Here is an 18,922-nt window from a genome sequence, read left to right on the forward strand (position 1 = left end):
GAACTTGTTTCTTCATACTGTCACTGGGTGTCCCTCAATTCTCCTGCTTTGAAACTTTCTCTGTCCGACTTCTCTGTGCTGCTTAGGACTTTACAGACCTCTGCTAGACCGCTCTCTCACTTCTCTTTTCCAAGGTGGGAAATTCTAGGCTATTTGATCTCTCCTGTGCAAGCCATTCCTTGTTTCTGATCAGCCAGGGCAATAAGGAAATGGACGTGGAGCACTGGCTGATCACCGCAGGAGCACCAAGCCCACAGTCCTGCCTTTCCTCCTGAGAGCACAGGAGTGAACCCAACGCCTCTCACCTCTTTCTTGCAGCTACCCCGTTACCTCACCGGCTGTGTTTTTTCTCTGTGTCAAACCCTCTCCCTCCCACCGAGCCAGGACAGCGCTAGGCTATGTTACTCGCCGTGCTTTGCTTTCCCCTATTTCTTCCAGCAGGTCAGTCCAGCATGCAAATGGCAAGGTTCAGCAGGGCAGCTCAGGGAACGGCAGGGCTCAGAGAACACACACACCGCTGCCTTCCCCGGCTGGGTGCGGCCTTCGGGGGGCTCCCCCTTAGCTCCGCGGTGCCTTATTGCCCCCAAAGTTTAATTACCCCGCCCCGTCCTGCATATGCAGAGCCACATTAGCATACCGCCGGGCTGGCCCCGCCCCCCGGCGGCCATTTGTAGCCGCGGCGCCCGGGCTGCGGGGGCGGGCGGCGCTCGCTCGGCTCTGTTCGGTTCGGCTCGGCTCGGCGGCGCCGCACCGCCCGGCGGGGCACTGCGCGGGGCAGTGGGGCCTGGGGCTGCTCGGCCGGGAGGAGCAGCAGCAGCAGCAGCAGGAGGAGGAGGAGGAAGGCAGGAGGCAGGCGCCGGACCCGGCGGCGCTGCCGCGCTCGGCGCCCCCCGGCTCCCCCATGGCCGCGGGCTGCAGGGACGGCCCGGGACAGGAGAAGTACCGGCTGGTGGTGGTGGGCGGCGGCGGCGTGGGCAAGTCGGCGCTCACCATCCAGTTCATCCAGGTGAGGGCCGGCCGCGACGGGGAGGCTCCGCGCCGCCCCGCTCCGTGCCGCCCGGCCGGGGCCTGGGCGCCGCCTGCCGTGCAGCGCGGGGGGGGCCGGGCCGGGCCGGGCCGGGCTGTTCGGTGCGGGCAGCCCCGCAGGGGCGGTGCCGTGACCTTGGGGTCCCGCTGGGCGCCCCCCGGGAGGGAGCGGGGAGGGGGCGGCGGCGGCCGCCTCCGTCCCGGCGGTGCCCGCGGCGCCGGGGTGGGGCCGCGCCGGGCCCGGCTCCCGCGGCGCCCCCGCGGGAAGGGGAAAGGGAAGGGGAAGGTGCCGGCCTCGCCCCGCCGGGTCCGGGCCCGCACCCCGGGGAGCCGGGCCGAGCCTCTGCCCGGCCTTCCCGGAGCGGGGGGCGACTCGTGCGGCACCCCGCGAGCAGCGCTCCTCGCCCCGGCCCCCGTTACTTGCCCGCGCCCTCGTGCGTGGGGCCGGCGCAGGCCGGGTCCAGCGCCGCTCACTCGGACGCGGTCCTGTTGCTTTAGGGGACGTTGCCCGCCCGGCCCTGCGGGCAGCCCGGCTGGCGGGGACAGCAGTGCGCGCAGCCGAGCGGGGCTTAAGTTCGGCTCCGAAATGCTGCTGCGTTGGGAAACGTCACCGAATGGACTTGTATTGGCTGCGTTAAAGGCTTTTGGATAATTTTAACATCACAGCAAAGATGATGCAGACGCTTCTATTAACGGCAGAAGGAAGAATAGAAAAAAACAAAGTTCATGCTTAATGCCTTGTTACGTGCGTTTGTTTTAATGGCAGTAAGGCTCTGCAGAGTACTGCGTCGTTTCAGTATTTGAGTACCTGTAGAAATTATTCTTTAAGCTAAGAGCTTGAGTCGCACGCGTGTAGAAAGTTTTGGCTCAAGAGCTTCTACCGACACTGGTCTTCCAGAGAAGACTTGCAAAGGAGGAACCTAAGCCTGCTTTGTATCATTTAAGAATTTCTTCCAAGTAGTAGCAGTAAAAGAAATGTATTACTTTAGAAGAGTGGTGTCGGAATAGCGATGTAGCGCTGAGCTGATGTGCTGAAGGCGAATTTTTCAAAATAACTTGTAGTCAGTTTGTATTCAACTATCTGCATCGTTTTGCCCTCTTAGTTGCTTTATCTTGAGATGAAATCTTGCCACCACGGAGTGATCTTTAGCAGACAATTCAGCCTTTGAACAACCTGAGAAATGGCAGAGAAATCAAGATGTTTTGAGCAGAACCTTAGGTTCCTGAGAGATGAGTTCTGTATTACTACATAGCTACAGACAGCGAGAGGTGAGGCTTGATGGATTATTTGTACACCACGGTATCTGGAGCGTCTTGTGCTTGTGATGTTATCAAGTGTGCGTGATGCCGTACAACTGCTTCTGTCATTTTTGTGTGGCAAATATATTGCCAAGTATGTTGTTTGTCTTTTAAGACTGTGTAGAAGCCACTCTGAAGTGTTTTAAAATTGATTACGAGTAAGTCACATGCTTCATTTTTGGAATTGTTTAGGATTAAGTGACAAACTTGTAGTTGCCTCACTAAAACATGGCTCGGTACGAGATTTGGCCTCATGACAAATCTTGATGTCAGTGAGGGATTTCAATTCTGTTTTGCTTCTCTATTGCTTGTGATAGTGTGGTTGTTGCTGTCTCAGTTCTGAAGCTTAAAAAGGAAAGTTTTTTTTCTTACTGGCACTAGTGAATATTTCCACGCTTGGACTTGCTTCCCTATAGCCCTGTGTTTAACTTCCTGTAAAGGAGTACTTCAGTACAGTTACTCTTGCTTCTGCTTCAGTGCTGCTAATTGTTTCCCAGTAAACAAGACTGTTGTGGTGTCGGGCACGCGCCTTTATTCACGGTGTCCCTTTGAAAGACTAAAGGGCTTTCATATTTGGAAAGAGGGAAAGCTGTTCGTTCATTTCAGCTGGAATAAGCGAAGAGGGAACTGGGGATGTAGGGAGGACCACGTCAGCTGCTTTCTCTTGGCAGCTTTCAGGGATGTGCAGGCAGTGCATCGCTCTCAGCCTTGCTCAGGTGTTGGCGGGGAAGCCGGAGGCACTCATCCTGATACCGGGACCTGCTGCTGGGGCCAGGCTCTTACTGTGGCACTGATCAGCAGGCAAAGCACTCCTCTATGTGAGACTATCGGTTGTGCTAAAATCTGAGCTGAAACAACAATGCCCTTGTAAGGGGGCTGGGTGAACGAACTGGTGTCATGCAAGAAAGCCCTTCCCCATACTGGGTTTGGCGTCTTCGTGCTGACCAGCGCAGCGGGAGCGGTACATGGGATGCAGCTCTTCGCCTGTGTGGAGCTGCGTATGAGGCTGGGTTTGCTCTTCAGAGGCTCCTCTTACAGCTTGGAGAAATTTTAGCATACACAGTAACAGATCAAAGCTTTCGGCAGGGAGATGACTACTGTGCTCCTCAAAATCCTTCCTCTGAGGAGATAAACAGAGCTTGATATTAGCGTTGGTGGGACAGGATTTCATCCTGGAATTTTAAAATCATTTCCTTTAAATCAGGATGTGATATATGAACTTCGTGCTCCCTAGTCTGTGTGCTGTTAGACAGGAAGTGGAGAAGTTTTAATAGTAGAGTAGATGGGATCCGTCACCAGCTATAAACTTTAGGAAAGCCCCAGCAAATGATAGTTAGACTTTATACCACGGTCTTTTTAAAACTGTAAGTGCTGGAGCTAAGCATTCCTCCTCTTATTTAAAAAATAAACAAATAATCCATCATGCTGAGATCCCAAAAGAGGCAGAAAACTTTTAAAATAAATTGCAGGCAGTTAACTGGCCTTGTAGCAGGCTGAGGTATTTGGGAGTATGAGCTGTGCAGAGCACACAGCTGTTGCCACAATAGCTTTTCTCCAGCTGTCATGCAGAGGTCTGTCACAAAATACCCCACATTCCCTTCTAACTCAGCCCTTTGTAATGTTCAGGTTTCCTTACTCAAAGGGAGTACAGCCTAGCAAATACTTAATCACCCTCTGCGTATTTTGTCCTGCAGTTGCCATTTACTTCATGCTTTTTTTTGATTAAATTGAACTGTGCGTAGCTGGTTTCAGCACTGTACAGCAAGAAACCCCCTAACGTTCTGTTCTTTCAAGTATCTGCTCTGCAAAATTGTGGATGCTTTTGATCCAAGTTGTTAAAATTATTTGTTCTGCCCCTTCATAAAACTAAAGATTTTGCTTTGTGACAAATGCGCGTGTATGTTTGCATACTGAATAAGACTCTAGTGGGTTACACGGATGTATTAGTTTATAAATGTCACTGGAGGTGGTCTTGAGTGGATGTAGTTCAGTGGGACTGAGTTGAGCTTAGTTTGTTGGTCAACTTAATGTTGAGTGTGGTAACGCACAAACAAGTTTTAGGCTGCTAAAGCACTTAATGTGATACAGAATGTATGTAGGGATTTTTGTGTGTACATACTGAATTCATGCTGTATTTACAAGTGGAAATTTGCTACATAAATGTCTTCTCCTGCTCTTCCAACTGTCAGTAATGAGTTCTGGTGGGACCTGAGCTGGTTGTGTTACTGAGCAAGCGAGTAAAGCAAATAGGATGTAAATTTGTTGACTCTTCAAGCCTAATATCAGATGTTTCTCTGAAAGCAAGCATATATTACTTAGAGGTGGGTGGTGAGCAACTGATCAGCTATTTTTCTTTTTCCTTTCTTTTCCCCTGCTGCAGCTTTCACCAGGATGTTAGTTCTCACGAACTAGAAATACAGCTGAAGGTGGGTTACTCCAAGCACCTTTTATATCTGATATAGCTGTTGGGCCAGAAAATGGCCTGTTCCGAATTTAATGGTACAGCTCTAAAACAGAGTGGTAAAGCAGATGGAAAAGCAACAACTGAAATGCAGCTGGTGTTTGTGCCGGCACACTGGCTGTTTGGCAGCCCCTGGTGTCTGTCTATCCGGTACTGCTCCTGCGTGCTGAACTTGGAGGGGCTGCAAATCCCTCTCTTGTTCCTAGGTGCTCTGACAAACCACTGCTGGCCCTCAGAAAGCGCTCTTCAAGTGAGACCATTTAAAAAACAAGGAATAAAATGCCATGAATTCCAGGCTGTGGATTCATGTAGGGCTATGCTTCGAGTAGTGTGCTTACATTTTGATAAAGAGTGGGGCCTTTTTGTGGTAAGTAGTGCGGTGTAACAAAAGATGGCAAAATACAGTTGAGGAGCATGAGCAGCTTAGCACCGGCTGGCATCTATCAGGGTTAAAGGTGGCATGTGCGTATGTTGGGAGAAGGTGGGAAATAAAAATCCTAGTCCAAACAAGGCACTTGTGATGCAGTCACCTGGAATAATAAGGGCTGGTTGTTTCCCTTCTTGTGAAACTTGAACCCCTTGGCTCCTGGCTTTCCGGAGTACTGCCACCAAGGGAGACTTACGTTGCTCAGTTGTAACCGCTGCAGCTGCCAGGCTGCAGATCTAACTTCTGGCCTAACTCGCAGGCGAGAAGAAAGGGCTGAAAACGTGCCAAGAGCTGCCAAGAACCTGGTGTGCTACCCTGATGTTGCGCATGCGTGGCAGCTCCTCGCGGCATCCCAGCGGTGCAGCTTTCCAGCAGTGCAGCCGCCTGGTGCCACTGTCAAGGTGTGGTGAGGAGCAGCCCCAGCTGCTGGGCGGTGTGTGGGCCTGGCTGTCTGGAGGCGTGTAGGGACGGTGTTTTAGGCTTTGGGGCTCCAGGGGTGTGCTGCAATGTAACCTGCCCGGCAGGGACGCCGCACATTAATGGATGCCAGGGGCACACTGCGAGAACAGCTCTGTAAGAAGCACCCTGGGTTCAAAAGCAGGCACACGTTTGGAGTAGCACTTCAGTGTTAAGATACTGATCGTTCCAGTTCTGTGGAATTCATGCTTCTTTCCCAAAGTGAAATTCCTTTGAGATAACTTAGAGCACCTTGCCACGTATTAACCCCCGCAGCAGTCGCTGGCGTGGTGAGTCAATATTGACGTACCTTCGGTTATCTGCTGGCTGGTAGCGCCGCTTGCACAAGGAGTGCTGGCACGGCTTCCCGCGCCGCAGGCGGCTGCCCTTTGTGCTGCCTGGGATGTGCGGGCATGGCTGGCACGGAGCCACATCCCTCCAACTGCAGCCCTGTGCCATGCCGCTGTGGGGAGCCTGGTTGGTGAGCCCTTCTGCAGAGGGAATTTGGGAGGGCCGAGGTGCTCGGGTTTACCCCTAACCTGTTCGCGTTTACCAGGAGCGTTACCCGCACTGCAAATGTTGGGGCTGAGCTCCTTGAACTGCTCTGAGATGAATACCAGCTTCCTCAGGGGAAATAGAGCGGCTGTCTGGCAGGCTGGTAGGAAGCTAGGTTTCTGCAGACCTTCCAAAATTAGTCTTTTTTTCAGGTCTAGACCGTGTGACACAGACGGGTAACTTCTCACTTGCTCCTGATGATGAGGCAGTTTAGCTCACTGCGTTGGTAGTCCTGTGCTCGAATATGGCCATGAGCATGGTTGAAGTAAAACATAACATCCAGGTAAATGCACCACGCGTTATAAATGCGCTCTGTTTCAAGAAATATGTTAAACCAATACTAACTGAAATCACATTTGGAATTGCTCCTCACATCTGGACTTTTCCCTCTGGCTTTGTGTATAACATGTCCAAAAATTTCTGGATGTAACTCAAATCAGCCTAGACAAATTTTTACCAAAAGGGGTGGAGTGAATGGGATACAGATTAGGTAGCTTAATTATAAATAACACCTGTAGGCAATGTTTGCCATATAGAGTTGATGGAGTTCTGTTTAAAAATGCTGATAGATAGTAGTGGTAACCCATTGCTAGAAATTTGGGGAATTGAGCTGAATCCTGGGTGAATGAATTCTGTATGAGCACTGGGTGAGGCCCTACCTGCTTGTCTTGAACTGTATTTTTCTTTACTAAATGCTGAATGCCCTATGATCTCAAATTTATTTATTTATTTTTTCTCAGTTCTTTTTTTTACCTTTTCTTTGCTAGTTGTGTGTTCTGTCTCACAGCTTCATTGTGGTTGCAGCTTGGGTCCAGAATAGCCTCTAAGCCCCTCTGGGGGAATAGGTGATGTGAAAGAAAATATTTCTTTCCTATCTTTATAACTTAATTACTTGGAGTAGATAGCAGAGAAAAAGACGTTTACTTCATCTCTTTGCTTTGCCTTTTCTTACTCTTTTCTGAGGATCCACCATGTATATACCTAAACTAGTCACGTACCAGCACTGGTGCCAAAGTCAAATGGGTAAACTCTTTGATATGTAGCTCTGTTTCTAGATGGAGCTTCCACGGGGTTTTTTTTAACCTTTTTTTATAGGTTGCTTGCTTTTGTTAGGTTGCTTTTAAGAGGGCTGGGGTGGAATGCTGTGCAAGGACTGCTCAGGGCTCAGTTAAGGAAAGCCAGGTGTTCACGTTTGAAGCACTTGATCTTGTGACTAACTGAGCACCATGTGCAGTGCTGCCCGTCATGAAAGTGGGCTCCTGGTTTCTTATCTGCTGCCAGCAAAGGAAAAGCTTTGGAGCTTGCGCTGTGGCTGTCCTGAAGTGTATGCAGAGCCTTGACGTGAGCTGGGTGTAGGTGGTTGGGGAGGGTTGCAATGCGCTTCTCTAATTACGTGGGGAAGTGCCGTAAGGTCTGGTTATGGGTTGAGATCCTGGGTGAGGGTAAGCTCCTTGGTAAACTTTGTGCAACCTACAGATGAGCTGACACGTGGCAAAACTGCTCAAGGAGCTGGTCACTTGGTGCGGATAGAGCAAGGAAGATGTCAGTGACATGAAGTCTTACCTTCGTGCTGACGGAAGCAACAGTAAAAGCTTACACAGGACTTGAAAAGAGAAGTTACTCCCCAGAAATGCGGTGGGGAGCGAGCGGTGCATATGTGGACACGAGGGACATACTGAAGACTTCAGCGGGTCGGAGCAGCGGTGGTGCAGCTGGAGAGATGGAAGGGCCTTGAAAGTGAGGACAAGTTGTTTTTTGCTTTTTAAAAAGGGATAGCCAGTGGGGAGGAGCAGGGCTGGGAGAACAGTTTTTACTCTTCAAGCCTGAAGAACAGGGTTTTGCTGTAGCTGAGCATTTAATATGGTAAGCTAGTACTACTGTGAAGGAAAAGCATTCAACGGGTCCCCGTGCTGCCGCAGCGATTGTGCCACTAAGGCTATTTTCTCCATCAAGTTCTCTGAAACTCCTTAAGCGATCAGAGTTAAAAATAACTGGGGAATGTTTCTACCCGGGATCAGTTACCCTGTCTGGTTCGCTGTGTAGCTCTGCAAACAACTTCATCTGGCCGTGGAGCCGGCTTACCCAGACCTGCACCGACTTGCCAGCTCTGTCAAGACAGTAAGCTGTAATTTGTGGTGAATGGGGATAGAGCAGTGTGTTAGTGCTTCGGGTGGTGAGAGACTACATAAAAGGACCCCATTAAGCTTAGGATAAAGTATTAGCTGCTAGGACCAGCGTGCATTAATAATTAACTAGATGTGAACCCCACACAACAAAATGCTCCGGAGTTACTGTCACACTTCTTTTTTCTTGAACTGAAGATCTTTATGCAGAAGACCTATGCGTAGCTGTACTTCTGAGCAGATGAACCTAAGTCGTACATGTTCATGACTGTCACATGCGTCACTTTCCTCAACTCTTTCAAGCCAGAAAATAAACTTGAGCCTCCCTAAAACTTACAAGGAAATTACTTTTCCAGTGCTGGTCTGAGTATTCTGCAACTGTAGTGATTTAACATGTTGATTCATTAGTTATATTTGCTAGAAAAAGATGAAATTTTGATTTTAAGATCTCTCCAGTTTCAGGTTTTTCTGGCAAAACTAACTTGTTCAGGTCATGCCACAGAGTGTCTTCAGCATTTCTAATTTAAGCAAATAAAAAATTTGAAAACCTGCAAGTGAAGCTGAATGTTGTGCTTCTTATGTAGTATGTAGACCATGAAATGGTAGGATGTTGATGGTAAATCTGTGTGAAAAATCTGGCATCTTTGGATGGAAAAGCGATCTGTTAAATATCTTCTGTTATTAGACTTATGTAAGGAAAGTAAATGGGATTACGTTAATATGTGCTGCTTGTAGTAGGATGTTTCTAAACTGCATGTTCCTAGTAGTTTTTCTGTGTTTGCCTTTCCTTTTAAGACGGTTCTTTGTAATCATGCAGAAAAAGTAGTTGATAATACGCTTGAGTATGTGCTGCCAGCACTACTGCTAAAGAAGGAGATGCTGCTAAAAACGCATGTGACGTTTTCTTCTACTAGCTCATGCTAATAAGTCTTCATTAGCAAAATAAGTACTGGTGGTATATTTAAAAGGATTTAGGCTTTGCATGATGCAGCATCACTAAGAAAACAGTTGCCAGGACATTTTTTATTAGTTTTGTGTTTTCAGTTGCTGCTTAGGGATTCTTTTTCCTAGTGTTTGTCTTCCAGGTCCCCTAGAAGCACATTATCCTTGCACGTCATTCTCTTGCCTCTCCCCAGTCCCCAAATAAAGTTATCTGAGTCTTGACCACATACTCTGATAGAGATTTCCACGCTGCAGACGTACGTGCTGAAGCATTTCTGTTTCCCATACGCTGACTTGCCTTCGCCTGGTGCTCCTTGTCCCTGCGAGCCAGCTTTTCACCTTGCTTTGGAGCTCTCAGCTTGAATATTACGGGGGTGGGGGGGTGGGGAATGTGCTCAGCAGCACTCCTGCAATAAATTTGGAGAATTTTGTAGGTTGTGTGCTGAACTAAACAATTCCAGACCCTCAAGCTTGAAGGTAAACCTACAAGGCCAAAGTCAGCACATAAGCAGGGTAAAACAACTCCATCTGTGAAGCTAAATGTCTCTTGTCTTGCAGTCTGAGAGCACTAAAATGAGAAGTTCTGAAGTGTGGAAATGGATCTTATTTCCATCTCTCCAGGGGCAGGCTTTTCTGTTGTTTCCAGAAGTGAGGTGTTCTGCCTGCGGCACCAGGGCTCCCCAGGTAGAGCGGGTGGACCGGTTTGAGCATCCTGCCTCGCTGCTTTCGTGCTGCCTCTTACCAGCTTGCCACCGAGCGGCAGTGCTGCCGGCGGCCTGCTCTTGTTCCGATGCGCATGCTCTGACCTGTTTTGAGGCCAGAAGTCTCTCCCATAAACTAAGGGAAAGGGCACACTGAACCTCTGTGCAATCTTGTGTATAGCTTAGCTACTTCTATAGCTGCTGGTGCAATGTTATTTTATGCTGTACAGGTGATACCACTGCCTGCCGAAGTACAGCACTTGGAGCTCTCGCCTTGTTTGGCTGTTACGATCAGTGAACTTGCGAGCTGCCCTGTGTGCCTGGGCTACTGGAGGAGTAATCAGCTGGAGGCACTCTGCAAGGCGAATCATCCTGAGGGAATTGGGCTGGAACTGTCCTGAGCGTGCTTCAGCTTCAAGCGTCACCTTAAAACATGCCTCTGTCAGTAAGGATGGGTTGAGGCACTTCTCTTCTGCCAGTTATGTAGCTCAGGACTTCACCTGTTGCGCTGCTGCCGATGGGGTTGTGCTGTGAAACGGCCACGAAAGCCCAGGCACCATCCTCCGCAGAGCCTGTGTGATTCTGCCGGGTGTTAGTGCTGAGAGCGTTGTTTCCTGCAAGGAGGGAGAAATTCGTGACTTGTGTGCGCTGCTCTGAACAAGGATGCTTAAAAACGGAAAAACTTCTGAATTCCTGTATCTGTGGCCTGAATCTGCTAACTATAGAAAATGCATAGAAACTCTCTGGAGTTTCTGCTTTTTCTTTTATCTTGCTGGAAGGTTACATTCAAATGTATTGAAGCATACTCTTTGAATTTAAAAAAGACTCTTCAAAGCTCAGCTTTTGAAGTAGCCAAAATACTTAGACACTTTTTGTTTTGCTGTCTAAAAGGTCTTGCGTGCATTAGGATGGATATAGTATATATCAGGTAGTCAAAGGATTTGATAAGCTTTTTTTTGTGAAACTAATCTTCAGCCATGTATATTCTGTAAATGTTGATTAAATTCACTAATCTTTCTAGGAGTCTAATATTTGAAATTGTCCAATATCTGTGTTGGTGTGACTGTATGGGAAAAGAGCCGTAGATCTAAAGTAGTCACCTCCTTTGTCCCAGCATTAGCTGCCTCCCTCCGAGTAGGCCACATTCCACACATTTTTAATGGTGGCTTCCCCTCCTCCATGGCTGCTTTGACTTGTCTGATGGGAGGCCTTGAATATTTAGGCTGACCCTCCAGAAGTCTCCTCCAAAAAGGGAACTGATGGTCAAATTGATCATTTTGAGCAGAATTTGAAAATAATCTACTCTGTGCTGGCCGAATGTTTGTTCAAGTGTAAGCGTGACCTGGGATCTTAAAATGCAGCTGAGCTTGTATAAAGTCAGGGATTTTGCTCACAGTTTAAAGGTTTTTCTAGTTTGAGCCAATGCTGTACCCTGAAATTATTTTCTTAAGAATATCTGTGAATTGAAAAAACACAGAACACAAACAAGCGCTGCATCTTGTGAAGTGATCTGTGTGAGGGGAAGTGGTGATCTGGAAGAATTTGCTCAGTCTGGTTGCAGATGAATAGTTTAAGCTCCAGCCACTTGCTTCAGACTAGATAATTGAGACCTGGTTTCGTGACCACTAAACAGCTTATGTGAAGTATTTGCTGCACTGCATATATGCTAGCAGGCTGTTTTGCAGACGAGTGCTTCCACATCTCAGCTTCCCCCAGTGTAAAGAGTTATAAGATGTTAATGTGATTACCTAATAGTTCAGCTAGGTATTTATCTCTGTAACTTCTTCCTTTAATGGGTTGTGATGCCTCTGGTCTCTCTTCATTCTAGGAAAAGTCATGTCGTTAGTGAGAGGGACTCAACGGTATTTATTCTTCTGGGCAAAATCCCACATGTGTCCCAAGTTCTCCTGCTGAGTGAACACGTCAGGAACGGAGCTCTAACTTGCAGCTTTTAGACAGGTACTTTTTAAGTGTACGCTGTCACCAAGCAGTGGCAACCTGCTATCCTAGCAGTTGGCTGGCATGAAGATACATAGGAAGATATCCCTAGATTTGCTTTTATGTCTTATCTTTGGGATCTGACAGTCATTTCCTAACCCTGAAGCTCATAGGCTGCCAGTGCTAAAACCTTTCCAAAGAGGACTTTGTAAGAAACAGAGAGTTGCAACAACAACAGGCTAGTGCAATCTGGATGGGTTGTGCCTGGTGAGTTAGTAATGTATACGGCCCATCTAATCAGTTTTGAGTTTTGGTAGTTATGAAAGGTTGCTTTTAATACGAGCACAGGAAATGAGTGTAGAAAACTTATGGTTTAAATTAAAATGATTTCTAATGCTGGAAGAAAGCCTTTAATTGGTAGTATCCTTTCCGCTCTTGTAAATAACCTAACGTTGGCTTTGCTGCTTGCTAGAGGCTGCCAGAGCTCTGTGGCAGTAGTGTTATGCTAGTTAAGGTTATATTCAAACTCAGCTGAGGAAGAGTTAACCAACAAGATAAGGTGTCCTGAAGGCTTTCTTCTTGTACTGATGTACTGGCTGCCCCGGGATTTCACCTGTGGTTACTGGAAGTCTGAATAGCACTGAATAGTCCATTATTCTAACTATGGTGAAGTTGAAGAACCTGTTTCTAATCTATAAAAATGAGAGAAACTAATATGCTTTCCTGTGGTTTCGGTGCAGAAGGCTGGCTGCTTGTGCATTCCACGCTCTGTTTTCTCTTCACTGAATGCCTTTACCACAAGATCACTACTCGGTAGAATATGGGAGCGGAAATAGCAGCAGGGTTTTTTTTAAACAACAAAAAAACCTCTGATCAAACCTCATGCATTCTAAAACCTTATTCTAAAAGTAAACAAATGGAAGGTCTTTGCACACTGCTCACACGTTTTAAGACTGCTTAGTACTGCTGCCTCTTTCTACCCTTACGCCGAGCGTTTGCCTAAGTTCCTACTTATTGGAGAAGGCGATGAGATAATGGCATTCTCTGCTTATTTAAGGGCGTAATTAGGTGCACCTGTATGATTGGGCAAGAGCATTGCATGTTATTATTTGAATTTGAAATTTTCAGTGTGGATGATTTAATGAAAACAAGTGCTTTTAGGTGGTGGGTAATGATTTCTTCAGGGTGAGGCACTCTGCACTCGTTCCCAGGAGGTGTGTAATACAGCTACTGTGTCCAGGTGCTGCTGACCTGGTACAGTGCTGGGGCACTGCCGCGCATGCTGAGCTCAGCCAATGTGGTACAGACTTGGCTAGTGGGGTTCCTCCCTTCTGTGCACGTTGGGAATGGAGCTCAGGTAATTTAGTTTAGTTTCTGCGAACGTGAACCTGCTTGGAGACGAGGACTGGATTTGGTTTACATGTTTTTGTTTGGGGATTTTGTAATTGCTGTATTTCATGCTCCAGAAACTCTTGGATTGCTGTCGTCTTGCACAGGATAGCTGGTTCTCCTGTTGCTGTGCCTTCTGCGCTGTAGCACCAACTGCTGCGTGGATTCTGGCCCCCAAAATGGGCTGGGGAACGTGCGGGTTGCTTTGAAGGGGGCTGAAAGGCAACCGAGACGAGAGAGGTTGCGTTTCAGAAGTAAGAGCTTCACTCTTGGAAAATCTTACGGGACCTGACAAGCTGAAAGACTGTAGAATAGTATAGTGTAGCTGACTACAGCACTTGATAGTGTAAGCTTAATTTGTCATCTTAGGATAATGAACAAAAAGGATCTTCCTTTTAAGTTGCTACTACCAGCTATAGAAATCTTTCTGTGCTGTTTGGATTCATACCACTATCTTCTTTTCTGACCTTGCTGTCTGCTTTAAGTTACAGAATATTTAAGTAACTTTTTTTTTAAAGGTAAAATATCTTAGTGATGAACAAATTACCGAATTTCTCTTTTGGCAGTGGCTGGTCACCAAATCTATCCTGAAGAAGGTAGCTTCATTGAAGCTTTGTTTCAAGTTAGTAATCCTAAAAGCAGAGATTCTGAACAGCAGGTAGTGGAACCATCTTGTCTAAAGTGAAGATATATGACTAGCATGATCAAATTTATTTTTCATCATCCCTTTGTCCTTCCGTACTTTGATTATCATGAAATAATTGTGCCTTCACGGTTTAGCTAATATGTTTACTGGTGCTTTTTATGACCTGTGTTCATATGGCTTGCACCTGTGTTTTCCAGATAATGATGCTTTTTTCCTTAACTGATGTCTGTAAAGGAGTGCGATAGAGAGAGCTCAGCATGTATCCTCCAATGCAAATTAAGTAGATCATATGCTCCATCTGCTCTGTTCAGACTGACGGTAGCTTATAAGTTTAGAAAACAAGTTTATTTGAGAATTTATGTAAATTTTTGAAAGAATGAGAGCATGTAGGGGACAGAAGGGAAACCACCTTGCTGGAAACCCCCAGAACAAATCTTGATTTACCATATAGTGTTGTAAAGCTGAAGTATCTGAACGTGTATTCGAATCCTTAATTTTTTTAACTTTACAGCTTTTAAGAGTCTAAAAATTCAGAAGCCTTCCAACCTTGAGATGGGATGATGGACTGGCCAACATGAGTATGGTGTGTGAGAATGCCAAATGCTTTATTTTTTTTTAGTGGTGTGTATCTCATCTTCCTTTAGAATGTTAGAGGTACTAAGCCTGTTCAAATACAGGATTGTGCTGTATTCAAAGCAGGACTAGCAGGGTGAGGATAATTGAATCTATTAAAGTGGCATTTGGTAAAGAGCTGTCCTTAAAGGTTAGTGTGGACATAGCTGCATAGCTCTGAAGACTTTGCTGCATGTCTCTTAATAAGTAAAGCCATTAGAAAAAGGGATTCAAGTGCAATCGAGTAATTATAGAAAGCTACAATGTTGCAAAGGGATGGGGAGGAGAATACTTTATGGCACTTAACTTCATTCAGCTGAGATCTGTTCTAGGCAAACTGGCCGTGCTTCTGCTTTGTTCCAGCTGAGACAAGGCAGTTCACTGAAATGAAGCCCATGAAAGAATAAGCTGCCATCAACAGAAAGGAAAGGCCTGTATGTGCGAGGAGTCTCCTGAGCTTTGGGACACCAGCAGAAACAGTACTAGAAATGCCCTCTTTGAAAGCTTTCCGTGACTCTGCAATACGGATGGTTCCCATGAGGTTCTTAACGTGAGGGTTAAGCAATGGGCCAGGAAAGGATGTAAAAAGGAGGATGGTGGGGTTTGGGGTTCTCTCAATGACCTTATGTTCTGTAGATTGACTTAATAGACTCCAGAGAGTTCACCGCTCTATTGGAAAACAAGCGTTTTGATGTTAGAGCCCTATTTGCAGTATTAATTTGCTAGTCACTTTGGCAAAGCTGCACATACAAGCTTTAGATGGTACAATCAAGAGGGGTCAGTGCCTGTCTTGGTCTGCACCATCGTAGCATCTCTTGCTAGGTTAATATTTGAAGTGCTTATGCTTTGAACCGCAAAATGCAGCACCTGTAGTTTCATGAGAAAAGCACGTCCCTGGAGAGCTCAGATTTTGCCTGAGCATCCAGCCCTTCGGAAAAATAGGGGCTGAATAAAGTGCTGCTTCCTTTCAGTGGTGTGTGTATGGTTCTGAATGAGATAAGTTCTGTCCAAGCTGTACAGGCTGATCTTTAACAGTGGGAAGAGAACTATTTTGGGACCTGCTTTAACAGCCTGCATACCTGAATGCTAGGGAAGAAAATACAGGACTTCGCTTTCCCAGTGATCCTAAGGTCGGTGTAACTCTAGCAAGTGTTTCAGGCTCAAACTGAGTTCCCTAAACAATAAGGGACAGTCTGTGGATGTTGTGCTTAACGCAAGCTTTTGTTACTTGCAGCCAGCTCCATCACGGGAGGTGATGCTGCTCAGTGTAGAGCTGCTGTCATCTTCCATTTGCTTTCTTGACTGCTACCATAAATGGCTGTACTGTAAAAACATTTGTTGACTGCTTGCGGTGGTTGATTATATAGCGCTTCAGCTGAATGTTTACTTGCAGTTTCTTGATGTGGTTCATAATAGATGTGGCTTTTTGTAACGTGAAAGTAGGTATTTGCACATAAAACTGTAGCTCGTGGCATCGTATAGCGTGAAGCGGATCTGAACGTGAGAACAAGCCTGCTAATGCTCGTCTCTGGCGTGTTGTGCTGCTGGGTTTTGTTAAGTGAATGAGGATGGTGCCTTACAGGAGATGTGCTTTTCTGCCTCAGTTATAACAATATTTGGTTGGGAGGTAATTATATTCTCACTTGAGGTAAAGCAGTCCTTGCTATTAAGATCATAAATTCTCTAAAGGTAGAAAAGATACTGCTAACACATACCTGCTTAGGTCCTCTAGCTGAAGGGTCACATGAAATATTCATCTAAACGTTAATGCCACAGATATTAAGTAACATTGGTTATCTCTCTCTTTTTCTTTTCCATGCAATGTCTGTGTTAATTCCAGGCAAAAAGTAAGCTCCCTCTGGGTTTCTGGTGTGCTTTCCTGCTTTTTCCTGCCCTGTGGTTAGGGTGACACTGACTAAGAGTGGTAGTACACCTGCAGGTGCAGAGACAAAGGGGAAGAAACTCTGTGGTTGGTTTTGGTATAAGCAAATGTTTTGCTGGTAAATATGCTTTTTTTAGATGGAAATTGTTGCTTGCTTAAATATGTAGACTGAATACTGAAGACAAAAGCTTTTTTAAAGTAAAATTTGAGGACGTAAGTATATTTCCATTTGACACTGTTTTTTGACTTTAAAATCTAGAGTTTCTGTGGCTGAAAACTCTGGCACTGTGTAGGAGCACTGAAATTGCACTCACTGGAGCTTGTGGATCTCATCCTTTCCCCTACAAATCAGCTACCAAGCTGAACTTAGCAAGGCAGTGCCTGTAACTAGTTCTGCAGTACCAAATCTTGCTCGCATGTCAAGATTAGCAACTGTGTAAAACCACTTGATAGCTTCTGGTTCCTGGAATTAGTGTCTGTACACATTTCCCTATATGTAAGCTGTGTCGGTGTAAGCAATATAAACTTATAGGACACTGACACAAAACATGGAACAGAAACTTCAGACTTCACAGCCATGAGTCTCTTTTTTTCCTTTTTTTCCTCTGACTATTGAGGGTAAAATTTTCCCTATTACCTCTTGTATTTCTTCTAGGAACGCGAACTATCTGTCTCCAATGTAAAAGTTTCAAGGGGCACATTCTGAAAGATCAGAAGTAAAATGCTGCACTTCCTTTTCTAAACAGTCCTCATGTACTGTCCTGCAACTTCACACTTAATGAGAAAAGCAGTCTGAACGACACTGTTGTCAGATGTGAAGGAATAACCTTTGATCTGGAACTCTGCTGCTAATGGTAGTGAGAGGAAAAAGTCACATAGTGCCTCTGAAGACATTTTCCAAGGATGTTAAGAGACTTAACTTCAGTGTGACCACAGGTTAGGTTGGAAAGAAAAGCACTCTACTCCACTGGTATCTGGAAAGTGCTCGGTATTACTCTTCAGCTGGTTAAATGGTTTTGAAAGCTTTGTTTCAGTTGCACAGATCTGTGCTGCAGGTTCCTTGAACGCTGTATATTGGAATTCTAATCTTTTGTTATTATAGAAACCTGCAGCCTCTGAAATGGCAGTATTACTTTGGCCCAGCAGTGTCCATGTCTGTGAGAATTCTGCTTAAAGTACTTGTGCTTTTCCACAGGCATCATGCCTCATCGTGATGTCAGGTTCACCTGTAGCTCTGAAATCTGTGCCAGACATCTCTGCTGAGCAGGGGTAGAATTTCTCTGTCTTACGGGCACGTTCAAGGATGGAGTAACTATCACATTGCTCTGCTCCGTTTGGCTGACAGTGATCAGGTTCAGTCTTTTTTTCCCCTCTGTTAGAATTTGATCCATCAAATGCTGTGTCCAAACAGATGAGAAAAACAAAGACTGCTTGTGTGCCTGGGAGCTTCTGGACATGCTGTCTCTAGTGCTAAAGGGTTTCCACAGCCTGTTCTACCTGACAAAGTCCTCTTCCTTCCTTCTCAGAATCAGGTAGGTTAACCTGACACCTTGGGTTAGAGACGAGGCAGAAAATGCTCTTAAGCTTTGTTGTTTGGCTCTAAAGCCCAAATGAAGCTTATTAATACTTTTCCTTTTATATATGGGTTAAGAAAGTGATGCTGTAACATCAGTTCCTTGGAGAAACTTTTCTTTGTAGAGAGGACATGAAGGTTATGGAGCTTATTGCTGGGCTTGGGTGTGATGGCACATAGGTGCTTCTTTCTCATTTTTGTTCAGTTCGTGAGCCTGTGTGCTGGCCCTACCAGGATCTGAAAGTACAGGCCACTGATAATGTTTGTCAACCAGGATAAATCGTCTCTCTGTCTGAGGTTTTACTGCTTAGCTGCAAACTTCAAAGAAACTATTTCAGTAGGCAAAAATGCACACGTTCATCTTAGGCACATGTGGATGTGCAGAAATAGCTGGTGCTTGGGGATAGTGGGTGCTCCAGCTGTTGGACCCCTGCGGCCGGCGGCACTGTGGCATGGGGCTCGTACGTGCTGAGGCCTTCAGCCTCATCTGGTATGGCTTGCAAGCTGTGTTGGTGGTGGTGAGAAGAAACTTAGGAAACTGCCTTGTTAAAAGTGTGTGTTCCGTGCATTATCATTATGGTAGCTTCTTAGCATGATCTTTTTGTCTGTAGCTTGCCACCTGCAAGCTATTCAGATACTCTAGGCAGTTTCCACTTAGAAAAGGGTGTTTTCTTTTGAGTTGATTTTACTGCACGTATTATAATGGTAAAATGTACATCATTCAGCTGCGGATGTTGGCACTCTTGAATAATTAACGCACTTTCAAGAAGTCCATGTTTTCATAGGTAGACAACCACTTCTTTCATTATCATTTAAAATTTTCATGACTCAAGAAGATAACTACTTTGTGTATTTTACTTAGCTGGATGAGGATTTTTGGGGAAAGCTAGTA

General features: G+C 46.0%; 1 protein-coding gene across 2 annotated transcripts in view; it reads left to right on the forward strand.

Moving 5' to 3' along the window:
* Positions 1-668: 668 nt before the first annotated feature.
* Positions 669-18,922, forward strand: part of RRAS2 (RAS related 2) — a 42,631-nt gene continuing 24,377 nt past the window's right edge. The window contains exon 1 of one of the 2 annotated variants that reach the window (XM_040559700.1): positions 669-1,006. In XM_040559700.1, coding sequence (XP_040415634.1) covers positions 902-1,006 — 105 coding nt within the window. In that variant the 5' untranslated portion in view covers positions 669-901. Of the gene's footprint in view, positions 1,007-1,300; positions 2,296-18,922 lie in introns of those variants that run through there. The other variant, XM_040559701.1, reaches the window with a different exon arrangement.

This window comes from Cygnus olor, chromosome 5 (assembly GCF_009769625.2).
Source record: "Cygnus olor isolate bCygOlo1 chromosome 5, bCygOlo1.pri.v2, whole genome shotgun sequence".
In the NCBI taxonomy this organism is placed as follows: domain Eukaryota; kingdom Metazoa; phylum Chordata; class Aves; order Anseriformes; family Anatidae; genus Cygnus; species Cygnus olor.